This window comes from Falco punctatus, assembly GCF_963210335.1.
Source record: "Falco punctatus genome assembly, chromosome: 9".
NCBI classification, from domain to species: Eukaryota; Metazoa; Chordata; class Aves; order Falconiformes; family Falconidae; genus Falco; species Falco punctatus.
In genome coordinates, this window is record NC_137589.1 from 47450258 (window position 1) to 47464938 (window position 14681).

At 52.5% G+C, this 14681-nt stretch overlaps 1 protein-coding gene across 6 annotated transcripts in view; it reads left to right on the forward strand.

Annotated features, from left to right (window-relative positions):
* Positions 1 to 12070: 12070 nt before the first annotated feature.
* Positions 12071 to 14681, forward strand: part of CAMSAP1 (calmodulin regulated spectrin associated protein 1) — a 28586-nt gene continuing 25975 nt past the window's right edge. For 2 of the 6 annotated variants that reach the window (XM_080402155.1, XM_080402151.1), the window contains exons 1-2: positions 12323 to 12482; positions 12993 to 13155. In XM_080402155.1, coding sequence (XP_080258281.1) covers positions 12420 to 12482; positions 12993 to 13155 — 226 coding nt within the window. In that variant the 5' untranslated portion in view covers positions 12323 to 12419. Of the gene's footprint in view, positions 12164 to 12251; positions 12260 to 12321; positions 12483 to 12992; positions 13156 to 14681 lie in introns of those variants that run through there. The other 4 variants (XM_080402153.1, XM_080402154.1, XM_080402156.1 and 1 more) reach the window with 4 other exon arrangements.

A 14681-nucleotide genomic window follows, 5' to 3' on the forward strand; every position in this document is an offset into this window, starting at 1 on the left:
CGCCTCCAAGCCTTGCCCGTGTGTGTGTGTACGGTTGCTTGGAGGCAACTGATTAAGAGTGTAAATGCAGGAGGTTATTTCTCTAAAGAAGAGGAGGGGTTATTAGCATTTTCACACAATGTTCAGGGCAAGGAAGAGCACCTGCCAGCAGCCTGTTTGTTTAGCATGTTACAGCAATTGGTGAGGAGTTTAGCGTAATTTTCATTGCATCCCGTGAAAGATGGGAGGATTAGTGTGTGAGACATCTAAACATTCGTTCAGTGCAGGTTTGTCAATGTGGTGGTGTTAAATGCAGGTATTGGTGCCAGGCAGCCCCTAATTCAGATTTTCTTCAATGCACAGATCATCAGTAGGCTGTAGGACAGTTCAAAGGTCCATCTCTCCACTAACTTAAAATCAAAACAAAACCAAAAAACAACCTTAAAGCAGCTTGTTGGTGTATCATTAGATAATGGTACTTCTGAACCTGAACTGGTACAGCAGGTCTGGGCAGAAATCCACACCTTGAAAATTAAAAAGTGCTGCTATCTGCGTGACAAGATGGGTTGTAATTGGCGTACTGTTTGTCAGCTCTGGAGATGAGCAGCGCGCTTGCAGCACGGGGACGCGGTGCTGGCGTTCTCTAGCAGCCACAAGGACAGATGCTCGCTGCTGCCTCTGCCCGAGAGCCGCCTCCAGCGAAGCCCAGCTCAGTGCTAAAAGGGTGGGGAAGGTAAGTACAAGTTACGCTTGGCCCTGGCAAGGTGAGACATCGCTACCACCACAAATGGTGTGGCCAGTCATTCCCATTCCCTCGATGGGTGGTTTACCGTAGCCGCTCCCAGCAAGCTGTGCTGTGGTCACGCTTTCTCCTCCCACACGCTTGCTCCTCTCCCGTGAAGCAGTGGTCACTAGTCTCACTTACCCATACCTAAAAAGAAGCAGAATATTGTACAATTACCTGGCCAGCTCCTTTAACGTGGGTGCCAGCAGAAACAGAAGGAAATGGCAGATGCTGCCCCTGGGAGCTCCTGTGCCCTGGCAGCCCGATGCACTCGGATCCTGCTGCAGTCCCCTCTGCGACAATCCAATCACTAGCTCTGTGCTCGAGCATGCTATTTTCTTTTTAATGGTGATTTTACTGTAAGGGAGGAATGGGCCAAAGGAAGAAGCAGCTCTGGAAGCTGCTGGGGGTGCTTTGCTTTAGGGGAAGTGGGTTTGGGGCAGAATTAATGGAGCAAATTGTTTTCTCTTGGTATTCAAAAGCCTTCAAATGGAAGGCTGGCACCTGTGAACCGCACTGTTGCCAGTGGTTTGGTCCTGGAAAACTGCTTGAAAGCAGGCAGGTCTGCAGCATACGTGTGCAAATGACTGCCAAAGAGTGCGACGTGAGGAGGAACAGCAGCGCCCGAGCCCTCTGTATCCAGTGTCACCAGGAATCTGGTCACTGGTGAAGCGGGGGGAAGGGCCATCAGTAACTCGAGATGTGCTGGACCAGATCACGCCGGACCAAAATAAACCTGGAGAGGTGACCAGCGCTCTCAAACCCCAGGGTGTAAATCAGATGCCTGGCTGAGGGGCTAGTGCCCAGGGAAAAGGCCCGAGTTCACAGTGCTCGGAGCTCCTAAAGAGTCACTGGTGGCTCTGGGTGCTGCTTGCCCCCCTGGTGCTGGGCTGAAGGTGGTCAATGTAACGGCTGTTAGGATGTAAACCCTTCGTCTTGGGGTCCTGCACCCCAGCAAGCAGTACTGCTGCTTCCCCACTGCTGTCACAGGCAAGAGCTGCAGCTCTCAAACAGGTTTCGTTAATGATGCCATCAGCAGTTGCATAATGAGCTCTCCCACTCTGGGAAGTGGCTCACCAGTGTGGAGCGGTGAGCTGGTTGAGCTGGTTCCAGGCCAGGGCTCAGCGTGCAGTGCAAGCGGAGGCTTCGCACTTCATTCTTGGCAAGGGCTCCCTGTGTGCCCTGTGCTGTGCAGGTGTGTGGCTGCCGGTGCACCGTGAAAAAAAAAAAAATTATTCATGGGAGACTTGCAGCACTTATGCATGATGTGGTTACTAGGCTTTTATGAGCCGTAGCTGGGGCATAAACCACATTTACATTGCAGTGAACCTCTATTTGTCCTCTGAGGAAGGACTGCTCTGCAGGGAATCTGTGCCTGGGAGTCCTGTACCTGCAGCAGCTCCCACGCGCCTTGGAGTTTGGTGGAATTTCTCATTTAGCTCCTGCTCAGCACTGCTGCACAGGGCAGCCCTCAGAACAATGCAGCTCCCAGGGCCGTGCTGAACCTGCTCCTCCAGCCATGCATGCGCCTTGACCCCTTCCCATTGCACAGGAGCCACCAGGACATCTCTCTGGCTTCCTTGGCACATGGGATTAGATTTTTTTTCCTCTGTCCTCACTTGGTTCCTGCAGCTGGGCAACAGCATGGTCCCGGCTGGGCAGGCCAGGCAGTACGGGCTGCTGGACCCCAACACCTCTGTGAAGCATGCAAGAAAAGGAAAATTGGACCCTTCTCAATCATCCTTAAAAGGACACCAGCCGCCTGTTTCCGTGCTGCTGGCTCGGCGTCGCAGCAGCCCTCTCCCATCTGTGTTTTCCCCTACACAGGAGCTGGTTGCCAGGCTGCGTGCGATGAATCACGGGGTGCTTGCTGCCTTTACCCCCATACGCCTGGCTTCCTCGCAGACGGGCACCTTCCCTGCTCCCACGTGCAAACACTCACTGAGGAAAGGAAAAACGCACAATCCTCCCTGAAATCTGCGCTCTGGCCCCTGAGCAATCCTTCCCCATCCCTCCTCTCCCCTCTCCAGCACAGGCATCTCCCCCTCTCCCCTGTCACAGGAGCATCGTGCCCTGTGCGGCCGAGCCCCTAAGCGGTTTGGAGTCTCCTGTATCTGTCTTCAGCCCAGGGGTCTAGAAGTGGGATGGTGCCTTTTCTGCTGGTGTGGTGCTGGCCGAGCAGCTCTGGCTGCCACGGGCTTCCCCGGTGCCGTCACTTCCCGAGCTAAGCAGTCACTCAGATTTCCGTGGGTTACCGTGGGCTGTATTTATAGTTTGCTGCGCTAAAAATAAAAGCCCGAAGTGTTGGGTTCCCTGATCCCAGCCTTGCAGAAGGAGGGATGCTCAGAAGCCCCTGAGAGGGTGTCTGGTGCAGGGAGCTGAGCAATGCCCCTGGTACTGCTCCCACAGAGGGCTGAGCAAAATTTCTTGGAGATCGTGTAGCTGCTGCATCACTGTCTGACCTGGTGCTGCTCTTCCTCGGTACAGAGCCTCGTGCAGGACTCTCACCCTACTAAAAATATTTCCTTCTGTCTCATCGGGCTCGATTTAACAGAGCCTGTGAGCGAGAGGGGATGGAGCATCAGTGCTTCTGGCTGCAGCTATCAGATGGTGCGTAAGGAAGCCCTGCACGGCTGTGAGCAAATGTGCTACCAAAATGCTCTGGAAAATGTCTATAGGTGGAGCGTTTACATGTAGTGGGCCAGCAAACACTCCTTACTGCTCTTGACTTGTTTCCAAGCGAGGCCCCTTCTTTTCAGCTCCTGCATCATGACTGTGCCAGGCTGCCGGTGCTGGGGAGCTGCTAGTGTCTCCCGGGAGCGGGCAGGGTCCTGCAGGGATGCGGGATGGCTGAAGACATGTTGGGATGGCCCAACATGTGCCCCTGAAGGTGACCTCCCCCTGTTCACACACCCGATGCAAAGGCGAAACCAGTCAAGGCAAGGAATTTCCAAACTGGTTCCCTCAAGCTGGTTGTTTTGAACCGTACCGAGGCCCACGGGGAAGCGGGGTCTCGCCTGCCTGGGATGTCCCTGCTGCTCTGCCCCAGCCCGCTCCGTGTCAGCACCAGGCAGCTGCTGGATCAGGCCCACCGAGGGGCTCTGGCATCTTCTCCCCTCCTGACTCCGTGGGTCTCCTGCAAAATAACCCTGGGACCCCAGCAAGACGCTGCCCGGGGGGGTGTGGGGGGGGTGTCTGGGTCTGGATCTTGATGTTTTTCCTGCACAAAACCTTTCAGTTTTAAGCAACAAAACCAAACCACGAATATCTGCGTCCTCAGCCCCCAGCCCCCTCCTCCACATCTCTGATGTCACTCATAAATGAGTGTGAGTCATCCTGCAGTTGCCGTGGCAACGGCAGCGATGCTGGGGAGCACAGTACTGCCCTGCTCCCCCCGGCCCTTTCTGGGGAGCAGAGGGGACTGAGCCCCTCGGTGCTGAGCCCCCAGGATGTGCCATGGGCTCCCACGCCACAGGCTGCTGCCCGGAGCCCCCCGTGACCCCTAAGGCTGCGGGGATGTCAACAGCTGCCACCAGTAAGTCAGCGCTGTCGGGGAATTTACCTGTCTGGGGGGTGATGGGGGGGTGTCTGCTGAGGGTCTTACAGTGTCTGTGTGTCTTGGCCAGCAGGACAGGCAGCAGCACCCAGTGCCCCAGCCCCACAGATATGGGTGTCCTTTGCAGCATCCCCTCTCTGTGCGCTCCTGGCAGTCCCGGGGGTCTCGGTACCCGAGTTCCCACGGCCAGCCGGGGGGTACAGGCTACTCTCAGCCAGCTCTGAACCCCAGGGGGTGCGGGGAGCCTGGGGCAGAGTGGTGTTGGGCAGGCACCAGCCTCAGCACGCGTGGGGACTGGGGTGCTCTGGCACTGTACATGAGGGACCCCCCATGTGTGGGTAGTACACACATGTACAGCCCCACATGTGTGGGTAGTATCCGTGCCTGATGGCCCAAGTCACCAGCACTGTGCCTGCTTCGACCAGGACAGCTGCAGTCACCCCTGTCACAGCAGGATGGGACCACTATGAGCCACGTTGCGTTTCAGCCCTGGGTGCTGGCGGTGTCATGGCCTCTCTCCTCATTCGGATCCATCCTGGCACAGAGCCACCAGCTGCCGCCACCAACCTTGGCGTGTGCCAAAGCCTTTGGGAGGGATTAGAGGCGATACCTCGCGCTGGGCACCCCGGCGTGTGCAGGGAGCCCCTGTGTGCCAAGCTTTGCAGCAGGGAGGGACACGCCGTGTGCTCCAGGGCATCAGCATCCCTGGGGAGCGTGGGGACCAGGCTGGCCCTTGCCCTCTCCCCTGCTTGCTCCTGCCAGCTGGAGGCATCTGCTTGGCAGTCCATCAGCCAGAGCTTGCTGCTGGTGGCTCAGAGGTGCTTGATTTTCCTGTTCCTGCCTGTTTCACAGTCAAGTTTTTGCTGTAAATAGGACCTGGACAAGCAGGATTGAGATGTTTCAATTACTCTGACTAATTTGTACATTGACATATTTCTCTGGCTACAGATTTAAGAGCGTTCAAGCTGGCAGGGAGCCAAGGGGGTGAGGAAGGCAGTGGTTGTTTTGGCACCTCTCTAGAGGCAGGGCGAGAGGGGACGGGGCTGCCAGGTAAAGGGCTCAGCTGCAGCACAGAGCTGGCAGCAAGGCGAACCAGGAGCTGCATCCCACCAGAACAGCAGGAGCTAAAAATACTGAATGAGAATGAGTTGAAATGTAGTGGGAAGCTACTGCCCACCCCATGCCAGAGCCCGCTGCGGTGGAATTAGAGGAGCTTTAGTTTGCTTTTGAGGGAGTTTCTGCTCTCTAGAAGCTCTCTGAGCTGAAGCCTTGCACATCAAAATCACCTGGAGCAAGTTGCAGTGCTGTTCGCTCAGCCCAGGGCTGCCTGGTTTGTATTGATGGAGGAAGACTTAAACCCCAGAAATGACAGCTCTTTCCTCAAAATACCCCCTGTATCTCGAAATCATAATGCAAACCTGCCACAGCAAAAGGGAAACGCCTGGGTCAGGAGGCAAGGATGTCCCCCTGTGTCTGGAAGAAGTGATTTTCCAGGAGCCGGCAGGCAGCTTTTGCCTTTGTGCATCCCTGGGGGACCTGGAACAAGGCAGCCCCGGTTTTGTTCCCACGCAAGCACCTCCCTCCGTGCAACAAATGTAAAATGTTCTGGTGAAATAACCATGTTGTAACACATTTTTGAAAAGGGTTGGCTAGAGTCTGCTGCGAATTCCCAAAGGTAACACTTCATGTTGGTTCAGGACGTTACTTTTGAGCGTAACCACGCACCGGCTCATGGGGAGAGAGGAGGGTCGTGTGCCATTTTGCTGGAAGTCAGGTTATCGGCGTGCCAGGGCTTTGTACTGCTCTGGCCACAAACCCAACAGCATTTATTGGGCTGCAGATGCTGAGTACGTTCAGCCTTGCTCTTGGCTATTGTACCTTGCAAAGTGCAGCCGGGAGCGGCAGGCAGATGTTGCATTTTGGAATTCAGTTAGATAATTTTTTTTTCTTATTCATTTCGTCTGTCTTTCAATTATTCATTGCTTTCCAATAATGTTTAAGTAGTGGTGAAAAAGTTGGAGATAAGTCATTCACTCTTTGCGTAGTTATACATTTGTGGCAAATACAGTTTTACTTCCCAAAGTGTCTGTAGGAAAAAAGTGCGTTTTAGAAAGAAATCATCTCAGTAAAGCAAATTAACAGTTCCCATTGAGATTGATTTCTGCCTGAACACCACCCAAATACGACTGCAAAAAAGCATTTAATGAATATAAAGATACACAGAAATATCGAAAAATCTCATTTGCTCATTAATTAGATCATGACAACACTACAAAGCCTTTCAGCACTCACCCAGCTAGTCCCTAGGGTCTCCCTGGCTGGGGTTGCTCAAGGAAGGACAAGGCATAGGGAAGGTATGCTCAGACCAAACCTCTTGGTGCGCAAGTCTCTCTGGAAAACTTGGTGGCTGTAAACGTTATTGACCCATCACCCTCCTAAACACAGTCCAGGGACTTTAAAACTAAATAATCTCACAGATGAAAATATCTTATATGCTAAACCCCCTCCTATTATTAATGCAGGCACTTAAAACCCACCGCCAGCGCCTCCAGAGCTGTAATCGCTGCAGATAACCGCAAACCTGGTGAGAAAGCATCCCGGGAGCCAGGCAGGCAGGGCAAGCTGTCACCCCTCTCCTGCCAGCTCTTCCCCCTGGCAACCACACAGCCATTAATGAATGTTTGTACAGCACTTTGAAGATAAGTACTGAAGAGATGTATTACTTTAAATGCCATGGGGATTGCCTTCACACGGTGGGCGCCAGCCGGGGAGAAGCCCCTCTGTGCAAGGTGCAGAGCTGCCACCAGCTCGCGTGCCTCCTGGAGCAGGGTGGGCCCCGGGTCTGGAGGGGCAGGGGTATCCCTGGAGCAGCCCCCTGGGCTGCCAGGGTAAGTTCAGGCAAGGCCCAAACGGCAGGCAGAGGTGTGAAGTGGTGCTTCCCCTGGCATCGTGTGATATACATCAAATGTTTTAAGCAAGGAGAAAAGAAATAAATCTGAATAACTTGTTGCGCTCATCAGCATAATAGCTGAATTGCATGCATATTACCCTTAAAATAATACGACTGCATGAATTAAATAGTCCTACTATCTGTACTTAATTTGCATTCTTTATTTACATGGAAAATATTGCTTGTTGCATGCGGTTCCTCGATGCATAAGGCCATGCCACTGTATTTACAGAACTGGATATAAGTAATTACTGGCAACAGCATTATGCCTTCAACACCATTCCCGTGGTGTTGGGAATTGTGCTGAAGTGACTGTTCTATTACTAAGAATAATTCTGCTCCTTCTTCCTTAAGGCTGGCTGCACGATGAACTGCCTTAGGAAACTATTTTGTACAAGGGAGAAAAAAAACAAAACATTTTGAGCTGTCAGGGCAGCAACTGAACGAGGAGTCTGCCAGCCTCCCCTTCACCCTGGCATTACAGCACCCCGGCTGCGTTCATCCAGGTGACACTTTAGATGTCTTTTTGACCCCGTCTCTTTTTCTTTAGTGAATTTCTAGTAAGACATAACTTTTTTTGAGCTTTGTAGTATGTGCTGGGGGTTACTAAAACCTACCAGCACAGAGGAGAGATGTCTCTGCCTCGCGGAGAGCCTGCAGCGGTGGTACCAGCGTTCACCCCATGCAGTGACCTCTAGAAGCTCCCGGGCTCTAAGTTGATCCCAGCTGGGGATATTAAGTGCTCAGCACTGGGGCAGATGAGGCCCTGTAGAACTAAGCACAGGGAAGCAGATACAGCCGTGTTCAAAATTAGTTGAGAGCTGAAAATAGAGCTGTAAGGAGAGGGCTGCAGGCAGCCTGAGCTGCAAGAGTGCACGAGCTTCTCCGCACTGTTCTGCCAGGGGCGTCCTCAGCACTTTTAACCATCAAGGAAATTCTGCAAGGATAAAAGGAAAAAAATCCTGTTCATTCATATGACTGTCTGCTCCTGAAAGCACAGGCAGGAGCTGTTGAGCAAGACCGAAGGCAAAGAACCTCTCCCCAGGTAGAGCCACCCGCCGGTACTCGCTGCCGAAGGGCAGTGGAATGGCGAGCATCCCCAGCAGTACCAAGGGGCAGCGCTGGCAGCCCCAAGGAGGGGGGTTATAAACCACTCGGAGGGACGAGGAGCGCAGAATGCACCAGGCCAGAGCGGTTCCTTCTCGTTTGCTCCATCAGCAAACCTGCCTGCAGTGTTGGGGCCGGGGGTCCGGCCGGCCTCGCCTGGCCGCGGGCAACGTTCGAGGAGCCGGGGGAGGGAAAGGCGCGTTCTCCTGCGAGTGACTGCTCTTTGCCTGGCAAGAGAGAAAGGAGGTGTAAGATGGAAAATCACCACTTTGGAAAGTGCAGCGAGTTCTAATGGAGGAAAGTAAAGGAAGCAGAAATCAGGCGGCCCAGCGCGCCATAATTCCCAAGTTGTAGCCCCCCTCGCCCCCGCCCCCGTCCTGCTTTTTTTGCTGATTTTAGCACTAAGAGCATTATGTGATGGGTAGAGACATCGCATGGAGACCTCCCTCTCCATAAATAGCTACAGGGAGACAGTGAAGCATGGGCTTCATGCGATCTCCAGCAGATACGCTTTTTCCTTTGTCTGAAGGTGCTTTTTGTCGTGCTGAGGGAGCATCCCAATTCCCTGCTGGCTTTTCCGACTGGAATGTGCCACTGACAGGTCAGCTCTCGCTTCCTCTGCATACCCGGGAAGTATCTCCACACTGTATGATCCCAGTGCACATCACATTTGTATCGCTACAGACTATGCATCTTTTTACAGGTATTCTTACTCCACATGCAGCCTCCCATGTTGATAAATGAAATGTGGTGGAAGAAACTGAAATTCCAGGCGTTCTTCCAGGATGGCAGAAAACAAGCACGTGGGTTTAGCTTTGTTAGATGTCATAGGTGTCGTGTTTGAATGTGGTAATTTCTCAAAGGTATTGCCTCCTAGTAATTAATCTCAGAGTTCTGCTGGAAGACAGGTTGCGCAGTATTTGTCAGTTCACATGTACACCCACTTTGGTTAAGGAATCCAGGCGACTAATAGGAAAATTATTTCATATAGAAAAGCAATGTATTAACATTTTTCAGAAGCCTTGAAGTGCATTTAGTAGTAGAGCGCAGGAAAGAAATAAGTGCTATGCAAATTAAAGATGAATTTGCTGCTACTGAATATGGAAGTCATTTATTTTCTCATGGAAAAAGCAAACACGTTTAGCAATCCACTGATGACCTTCCCATTTTAAAAGCAGGCTTTTTATCTCCAGGACAATTTTGAGGATGCTGGTGTGGGATGGTGCTGAGTTCTTGACAAATCACTTCATCACCACCTACAAATTTTCCTGAAACATTAATTCCAGCTTCCACTTAAGGACATGCAAATGCCCTAAGTCACAGAGTTTCAGGGTATTTCCATAGCGGAAGAAGCAGCAGCACATTTCACATCAGACTGGAAGACAGCAATACATAAATGGAGGCTAGTGCAGTGAAAGGGGTAGGACGGGAGGTAATTCTCAGGTCAGGATCCCAAGTGCAGCAGAAGCCTGTAAAAGGAGAGCACTCTCCTCACCACTACACTCCTCTGCCTATGTCTTTTCTCCACAATGTTCACTTTCTTGAGCTAAACTTTCCCACTTTTTAATGCTGAGAGTTTCAGGGATCCAGGTAATACTGGTTCAGTTTTGCGGGGCTATTCTGCCACCCTCTTAAAACACATTTTGTTCCTAAGTGTTTTTGATAAGTTTAACAGCCGGATGCATTCTTTACCTCTAGAAAAAATACGTCAGAGGAAGAAGCGGGTCAGTTTTCTCCTGGCTGCACCTTCACCCTCACATACAGGTCACCTGCTCTAAGAGTCCAAGGGACATTCTGTTTCTGCAGTCTATTTAATGCTCGATCCACCACGTAAATGAAAACATTCTTCTTGAATTTAAGGGGATTTGGATTTGGCCTTAATGCTTAATCTAAAAACAAGAGCAGTTTGTTATAACGATAACGTCACAAAACAAAGGTTGGTAAAAACTGTATTGAGAACCAAGCTCTTCGAACGGAGATTATAAAACAACTAGAACGTTGTTTGCAAAGGACATGTACTTTAATTGCGTACATTCCTGCAATATGGAAGAGTGATAGAGGCTGGAATAACCTTTGAACGCCAGACTGTATTTCCTGATGACATGAAGCAGAATGCTCTCCGCTTGCACTTTGGAAAGACACAGGGAAATAAGTGTTGCATCTTAAGACAGACCCAAATTAATCTTTAATGATGTTGAAACATTTATATAATCCACCGGTTACATGCAGCAAAAAAATAATTTATGAGAATCATAACAAAATTAGCTAGAATAAGGTCAGTCTGCTATTGCTGTTGTGCAGCTAAACTTATAATCACAGTTTCAGTAGATGGATATTAAGATAATTCATCCATCCTGCAGAGGCATTAAAAGCTCGAACCCCTCCTCATCTAATCATGCAGCTTCACTTTTCAGATGAGCCCTGAAACTCACTTGTCAAGTGAGTTAATCTGCAGGATCTAGTTTTGATCACAAGGCCAGAAATGTCAGACATTTCTCCCTGTTGTCTATGGCTCATGACCTAAACCAGGGGAAGAAATTCTGTTTGCTAAGAAACACACAAGATGTGCAAGCCAGGCTTCTGCCTGAAAACCATCTTTGACGTCGTTTGAGCGTGAACAGACACTAACGCACCTGGTCTTGAGGGAGATTCTTTGTAATAAGCTGAAGGAAAGTATCGCTGATTGTCAGCCCATGTTTTGCTGAGTGTGGCTGGCAGCAGAGAGAGATCTCAACCCTTTGTGCGATGAAGCAAACACCTGGTTTTACTACAGCGGCGTTCGCAGTGCCCTAAAGGTTTCCATGGCTAGCGATTTTCGTCAGGAGGCAAAGGCCCTGGGGAATCGTGCACCCTGCACTCGGTGGGAGCCCAGGTGCAGGTGACAACAGTGGTGACAGGGCCGGATAGGGCACACCAGGGCGAGGAAGCGGACAAGCGGCTGGCGGTGGTGCAGCCCAGCCAGGTGGCTGGTCCCCGCGAAGCCCCCGGTCCCCTGACCCCGTGCAGTCCCCAGCCTGCGGGTCACCGGGCCCGGGGCCCACCCGGCGGCGCCTCAGCAACACGGAGCTGCTCAGGCCGCTCCCGGCGTTCTCGCCGCCGTTCACCAGCAGGGCTCCCGCACGGCGGGCCCGGCGCCGCAGCCCGGGGTCACCACCCGGTCTCCCTCCCCCCCTCACAGCGGGGAGGCGCTGCGACCTCAGCAGGCCGGGCCCGCCGCGACCCTCGGGTGTGAGGGCTACCCCGGCCCCCCGCAGCCCCGGGGGCCGGCCCAGGGCCCGCGCCGCCGCGGAAGGGCCCGCCGGGGCCCCGGGGGAGGCCGAGCAGCGCGGCCCCTCTTCGCCGTCCCCGCGGCAACGGTTGCCTAGCGAGGGCGGCGGGCGGCCGAGCCCCGCGCCTGCGCACTGCGGCGGCCCCGGCCCCGGCGGCGCGCGCGGGAGCAAGCCCCGCCCCCCTTCCCGCCGAGCGCGCGCCGCCCCGGCCGGCCGGCAGAGGAGGAGGACGGGGAGGGGGAGGGGGGGGGGGAGAGGGCGCGCGCGCGAGGCGGGCGCATGCGCGTGCGCGCGGTCCCGAGCGCTGATAGCCCCGGCCCGACGGCGGCGGTGGTGGCGGCTCTCTCCGTCCCTCCCGGTCCCCCCGCCCCCGCACCGGCCCCGGCCCGCCGGGCCTCCTTCTCGCCTCTCGGCGCGCCGCCGGGGCCACGGGCGCCGCGGCGGTGCTTCCCCCCTCCCGCCCCCCACCCCTCCCCTCCATCCCCGCCCCGGGGATGAGGCAGCGGTAGCGCGGCAAGGTGAGGCGGCGGGGCCTGTAGGCCGCGGCGGGCGTGCGTGAGGGGGCAGCGGGGGCGCGGCGGGCTGCCGTGTGCCGAGCAGCCTCCCGGCGCCGGGTGGGCTGCGCCCCTCTCCCTCCTCCTCCTCCTCCTCCCTCTCCTCCCTCTCCTCCTCCTCCCGGGTGGGGGCGGGGATGCGGGCAGGGCCGCGGCGGGGTGGGGGCGCCGCGTCCCCCCTGCCCTGCTCGGCGCGGCCTCCCGGCGGGGCGGCGCGGGGATGGGGGTGCGGGCCAGGACCCTCTGCTGCTTCTCCCGGGCCCGGCGGGGGAAGGAGCCGCAGGTGCTGCCCCAGGCCTGGCCCCGCGGGGCGGGGGCGGGCGGGGGCCGCGGTACCTGCCCGCATTGTTCGGCTGCCAGGCGGCCGGGGGGGCTGCGGAGGGCGTGCGGAGGGGCCCAGCCCGCCTTTCTTCCCGCGGTCGGGCAGGTGCTGGGGCCGCTCCTTTCTTCTCCCGCCAGCTCCAGCCCGTAGCCCTGGCCAGGGGCTCCCTGACAGCGGATCTGCCGCCCTCCTGGAAAAGGGATGCTCTTAGAAAAGGGATGCTCCTGGGGAAGGGATGCTCGCTCGGGGCTCGGATGGCCCTTGATTTCCGAGTGGATTTGCAATGGCTAAATAAGCCTTGCCGATGGCAATCCTGAAGGATGGTGGGCCTGGGGGGTTCAGCCCCACCGTATTGTGCCCGCCGTGATGCGCGCTGGCCAGCCATTCAGCCAACTCCTCCTGTGCGCTGTTGAAAAGGCGGTGGGAGCGATTGCGTGTGTAAAAGTCCGCTGTCTTTTGTTTTTCTTTTAGATGGTGGATGTTGATATTTGTGCGGGTGGAGACAGTACCAGAAGAAAAATGGATGCCCTGACAGATAGCGCGGTTGAGATTGTCCCTTTGGAGCTCTATGATTCAGCCCGAGCCAAAATAGCTGCTAATCTACAATGGATCTGTGCTAAAGCCTACGGAATAGGTAAGATCACTTTTAGCAGGAAGCCCTCCTTGGTTTTTGTTCTTGCTTTTTCTGCCTTCCCCTGCCATTCCAGCAGTAATTAAATTGAGCTTAAATCACCTTTGTTTTAAATATCAATAATATGGCAGTATGTTCTCTTGTAATATTCTATGTTTCCTGGTGCCTTTGACAGGAGTAATGGAACTGTAGGAGATGCCCTGAATCAGCAAACATAAAGGTGAACGCTCACAGATTGCACTTGTGAAGAATGCATACCTAAAAATGTATAAATTCTCATTTTAGTTAAGTAGGCTTTCTTCCACAGAACTGTATGTGAACTTGCAGGCCTCAAGCAGGACAAGCTTTTATGTCCACTTGGGACTCTAATTTTTTTTTTTTGGCAGGTTGTGGTTTTGGTTTCAAAATGATCTAAAAAGCAGTTATTTTATCATCAGCATTCCTTTATGTAAAAGAAAGGTTGAATGAGCAGGTACAGTTTGTGTCCTGTGACATTAAACAGCAAGTTGTAGGTGACGGAGGAGTTCTTTGCCTTATGTTGCCATTAGCCATTACAGACAAACATGGGAAAATAAAGATTCTTGCTGTATCATTTGTACGGTATTTTCCTCACATCTATTGGCATTTGTTTTTTCATTTTGAACTATATCTATCCGTGTGTTCTAAATTATTGTTACTGGATACATCTTAAGTCTAAATAGCTTAATTATGAAGAAATATGATGGAATACTTGTGTTTTTTGCTTATCCAGAACAAAACATATAATAAAAACATGTAAGAATCTTGTTTTGGAAAATGAGGTAGCCCTGTTAATCTAAGTCTTAATTCGCCAAACTCATAATATGCTTAATGGATTAACACTAGCTTACTTGGTGACAAGGCTGAAGAAAAGCAGTCCATTCCTGCAGTTAAATATTAATCCTTTTGGAATATTTTTAAAAATTCTTGTTCTTTTTTAGTATTTCCAACTCTGTCAGTGTGCTTGTCATCTTAATGATTGCAGGGAAAATGGAAAATCATGGGTTTATAATCAATATTAGCAAAGATATTTCATTACAAGAGATAAAAAAACCCCCATTTATCAGATGATGGTTTAAAAATATGGGAATTTGGGGAGAGTGTTAGTGAAACATTGGTAACTTAAAAGAACTGAAAAGGCATTTCTTCATGTAAATATTTTTTAGTTGCTGGAATTGTTTGTAGCGTTCCTGAAGACTTTTCAGTGATCAGAGATAAACTGGATATTCCAGACATGGAAATGCACTATTTATATTATGGCTTTGTTTCAGAAGAAACCTAATCCTAAATTAGAATTGGCTGGCATGGATCCTGTGCTGCAGAGGAAGCTTTATGGCCTTGTGTTTCTTGGTAGTGTCTTTTGGGGCTCCAAAATTCAGGGTTATGTCTGTATGTCTTGGACCAGTTAACTTTTCGTTAACAGTAAGTCTGTCTATGCACTTGACGATGCAGACTTATATTGAAAGTATTTGGGTTTTCTTTGACTACAAAGAAATCCAACTTCCATGATG